Source organism: Fomitiporia mediterranea, assembly GCF_000271605.1.
Source record: "Fomitiporia mediterranea MF3/22 unplaced genomic scaffold FOMMEscaffold_10, whole genome shotgun sequence".
In the NCBI taxonomy this organism is placed as follows: Eukaryota; Fungi; Basidiomycota; class Agaricomycetes; order Hymenochaetales; family Hymenochaetaceae; genus Fomitiporia; species Fomitiporia mediterranea.
In genome coordinates this window covers 2,626,875-2,631,031 of record NW_006760395.1, presented here as the reverse complement: position 1 = coordinate 2,631,031, position 4,157 = coordinate 2,626,875, and the positions used below count along the sequence as shown (strand labels likewise).

The 4,157-nt window shown below is 39.4% G+C and overlaps 1 protein-coding gene across 1 annotated transcript; it reads right to left on the bottom strand.

The window, feature by feature from the left end:
• Positions 1 to 450: 450 nt before the first annotated feature.
• On the bottom strand, positions 451 to 2,381 carry FOMMEDRAFT_136296 (S-adenosyl-L-methionine-dependent methyltransferase; the record flags this gene model as incomplete). The annotated part of the gene is made up of 10 exons (XM_007269643.1): positions 451 to 612; positions 667 to 962; positions 1,019 to 1,073; positions 1,133 to 1,278; positions 1,339 to 1,562; positions 1,617 to 1,670; positions 1,723 to 1,840; positions 1,895 to 1,949; positions 2,000 to 2,074; positions 2,130 to 2,381. The coding sequence occupies 10 exons, from the start codon at positions 2,379 to 2,381 to the stop codon at positions 451 to 453; spliced, it is 1,437 nt and encodes a 478-aa protein (XP_007269705.1).
• Between the last annotated feature and the right edge of the window lie 1,776 nt (positions 2,382 to 4,157).

Below are 4,157 nucleotides of genomic sequence, written 5' to 3'. Positions count from 1 at the left end.
GCAAACTTTTTGCCCAAATATCCTTTTGAGAAACTAATTCACTGTGAGAATGTTATACACTATTCAAATACAATACTAATGAAAAGTCATTATAATAACTAGTATGTCTGTTTACTTCATATTGTAAAGTCATGAGAAATATTCATTCATAATGTTGAGCACCACAGATTCTGTCAAGGTTTACAGATTTCCAGCCCTTGCTCGAATTAAGACTGTTTTATATGCACCATGTATTGAGTTTAGAGAATATATTGAGAGTTGAAAGATCATGACAAATACTAGTGCTAGAAATTAAGAAGTTTCACAATTGAGATATCTAGCAACACAAATCAATTCCTTTACAAAACTGAGCAGTTTAATCCTTGTGTAACTGCTTTGCTAACCAGGTGCCTATGTACTAAAAGTATGTAAGCTAACAGTTTGAACATAGATAGATATGTAGTATGTGCCTTACCTAGGGTTGTACTTAGGATTTGGTATAGCAATGATGCTTGGCCAAAACATTTTGCTTCCTGAGAGCCTCCTGATTTGAGAGAACTGCCAGCCACAAGACTCTAAGAGGTTAATGAAACCTTGTATGGTACGCTCTCCAGCATTCAAATTGGTTGAGACCTTCCCATAGCCAAATAAGTCTTGAAACATTTGTCAACAGAGATAAATACTTACAATAATATCAATTGCATAAGAGAGCGTGTTTGCTCCACCAAAGTTTGGCAGAAGAGGAGCTGGGGCAGATTTCACAACAGCACCAGTCTCCTTTACTGGTGTCTCCTGCACTTTACATGCATAATCCATGACACTTTCAACAATGACAAGCGATGTCTTTCCCACAATCGCGACTTTGCGGAGGTTTTTAAGGATCTGAATACAATATTTGTCGGACCAGTCATGCAATACCCAGCGGAGGAGAAAAACGTCTGGAGGTCCTGGTAGACCGGGTTGTTCCTTTAAGAAGTCAGTATCTGGTTATTCACATTCAGTAATTGGATATATTGTCAAATAAATCATGGAAACGGACCAATGAAATGGACTTTTCCAGCAGAAACGTGAGTTGGCATCTTCTCGTTCCAGTGCTATGTGAGTAAATAGTGTTAGATAGCGTTTACTGAGGCAGGAATAGAAAAAACTGTACATTCTTTGCTTTGTCGATTACTGACTTGAAATCCTCGAGAACAACCTGCATATTTGGAAATTTCTTTACAACCTCTAAGGGAACATGACCTATTCCACTTCCAACGTCAACCAATAGTCCATCTTGAACCTGTTCCCAATCGAAACCTGTCCAAATGTGGTTCCATTTAAATCAGATCCTGTACCACGATAAGCCAGAGACTATACCTCCAAGGATTGCCTCGGGGTGCATATTATTTGCGCTAGACATAACTAAGTTGAACCTATCGCGTCGGTAGTGGTTTTCCGGAAGCTCATAGAACTCCCATAACGGTAGTTCTGTTTTGAATGCCCTCTGGAAACCACTATCATTTACTTCCTCAGAGAAAGCCGTCTTTGGATCCAGCATGACTTCTCTAAAACCTTGTGCAGCTGTCATGACTTCATCCGCTCTGTTGCTCATCTCAGTGCCTGCTGATTCATGGCAAATAACCCATGTTACTTACCCGTATCCGGCAATAGCAGCAAAGCCATTTGTGTTGACATACTTATTGGCTGTACTGTAAATGCCGTACTAAGTAACAGGTTAGATAAAATCCCAAGAGTACATACAAGTTATCCGTTACATCCTTGCCAGTATCAAGTAGCGAAGACAGTAGATTGTGAGCGAACGTTCTCTCTTTTACCTCACGGAAATAGTGGTTTGTTGCAAGGAACCTTAGAACACGTTCTACAAATACGTTGCGTAAGAACTAATGTGTCTGCATGTGAGAAAAGAGCTCACCAAGTTTCTTGGGATCGACACCACTCTTTTTTGCAATATCATTAACATGCATACCCTGAGAACAGAGTTATGAGTAATCATATTGATTAAAGTAATTTTACCTGCCTTGGGTCCCGCGTTCCTTATAATTTCAGCAACATGTGTTCCCTCTGCAATGCCGAGACAAACAGGAAGAGTGAACTGGATGCTGACATAAGTAAACAATTCTATATGTAACAGATGGTTGGAATCATACTTTGAAGGCAGAGTTCCATAGGTGGACAGCAGGAGATTGTAGAGTAGCTACGAGCTGTGTTGCAGCTGCTACTGCCAGAGCTATGTTATCTGCCACCTCTGGGTGGTTGCGAATGCCATCCGGTGAAAATTCAGAGGGATGAGCAGGCTCATTTAGTGACGGGAAATCGACTCCAGTCTTTACGCAGATGCCGAGTATGTTATTGACTGAGGAGGAGAGAATGTCTAGGAGACCTTCAAGTTCTGTAGCCATGCTATGTACAGTAGGTGGATGTTGATACTGAATGTCACTTCCTACTTGCCTCCTATATACAAATCCCTCCACGCATATAACGAGAGGGATCAGTAATAGGTATGATTGCATCTTCTCACCCTTCTCTCGAACCTGTGGATAGGATTCTAGTTATTTTGCCGAGAATCAGGAAGCGGACGTCATATCACAACAAAAATGGATACACAACAATTCAAACACTGATCAAGGGGTTCTCTACTGATGTGTCCAAAAGGGAGCCACTAGTATACAAAAATAAACTGGAATATAACCATATGGGGATTCATAATAGTTTCAAATACACCTCTTAACCTATCCAAACGGAGGTATCATTTCATATAACAATTGCAGATGGAGTATGTGTCTAGGCTGGATCTCCAAATATACTTCCTATCAAAACGGAGGGTAGCATAACATGTTACGTGCCTTGTGTATCTAAAATATACCCCTAAGCTAAATCTTCTTCTCAAAGTAGAAGTGGAATAAATAGAACGATGTTTCAATACAGATCAATTTTTATGTATCTATGGTAGGATAATGGCCAGAAATGAATGTGTCTCCAAAATACAGAATGTGTAGCAATAGAGTTCTTGAAAAAGACATCACATATTTATATTCTTATAACTTGAAAAGGTCAAAATTCAGTCTTAACAATAAACTGCTTCCACTGATAGGTGCCTATGATACAATTACTGCCTAAATATTATAGCCCCTAATTCAGGTGGTGTCAGACCTTATTCCAAATGATACTGCAAAATCACATCATGAAAATTTGTTCCAATCTTTTAGGGGTGTAGCACAAAGATAGGTATTATACTCTAGTCTCTATCACAAATATAGTTACTGATCAGAAAAACATTCTGTCTGATTGTACAATTGCAGAAATACACTGTTGTGAGGAATAGCACTTTAGCTTAGCACATAGTTTTTCACCAGATGTATGCAGCTCCATCTTCATACTTGCTTTTCTTGCTTATGTGCAAAATACCAGTGTACTAGTATGAGTATCCTTCACACTGTCAAGTCACACAGGTACTGTAATGATCGGGGAGGTCTGTGGCTCAAGGTCCCTACTCAGCTGTTACCCTATAGACTGTTGTTGTCATGACTCGGATCTTGCAAAAGCCTGATAGGCATCAAAATCAGAGCAATAAATGAAATGGTGCTAGCCTCACTTGGGCAGATTGTCCCATGCAGGTCAATTCAATAACATATGGCTCTGTATATTTGAATAACTAACAGAATCAATATTCATCATTTGTATCACATATATCATTTGATCCATCTCTTACATAGGTTGACAACTGATCCTAACTCTAAGCGGTACACTCAATTATAGAAAGTCGTTATATAGAGCTAGTCTGGGTGAAGATTTCGACTTTGAACACCTTTCACTGAAAGTCCTCAATATTTGCAACATGGTGTCCAGTAATGAAGAAGAAATATTACAGCAGTTTACAGTGATGGGACAAGAAATGTTAGTGTCTGTCAAGCAGTTTAACAGTTGTACTAACACGAAGGCTTTGCAGACGTGGAACTAAAGTATGTATGCCACCTTCTGGTACTGTCAGGCTGTTCATTAAATCGTCTATGAAGAGTGCCTTCATCTCTATCTTTGCTGTATATCTGTATGATTATCTGTTGACCTTTCCTGATGAGGTATTCTTCTGTATTTCCTCATACTATTACATGGGTCTGAACAATAGTAACTCTGGAGGTTGAGTACATATGGCGCCAGAAATTTACGTTTGGTATATG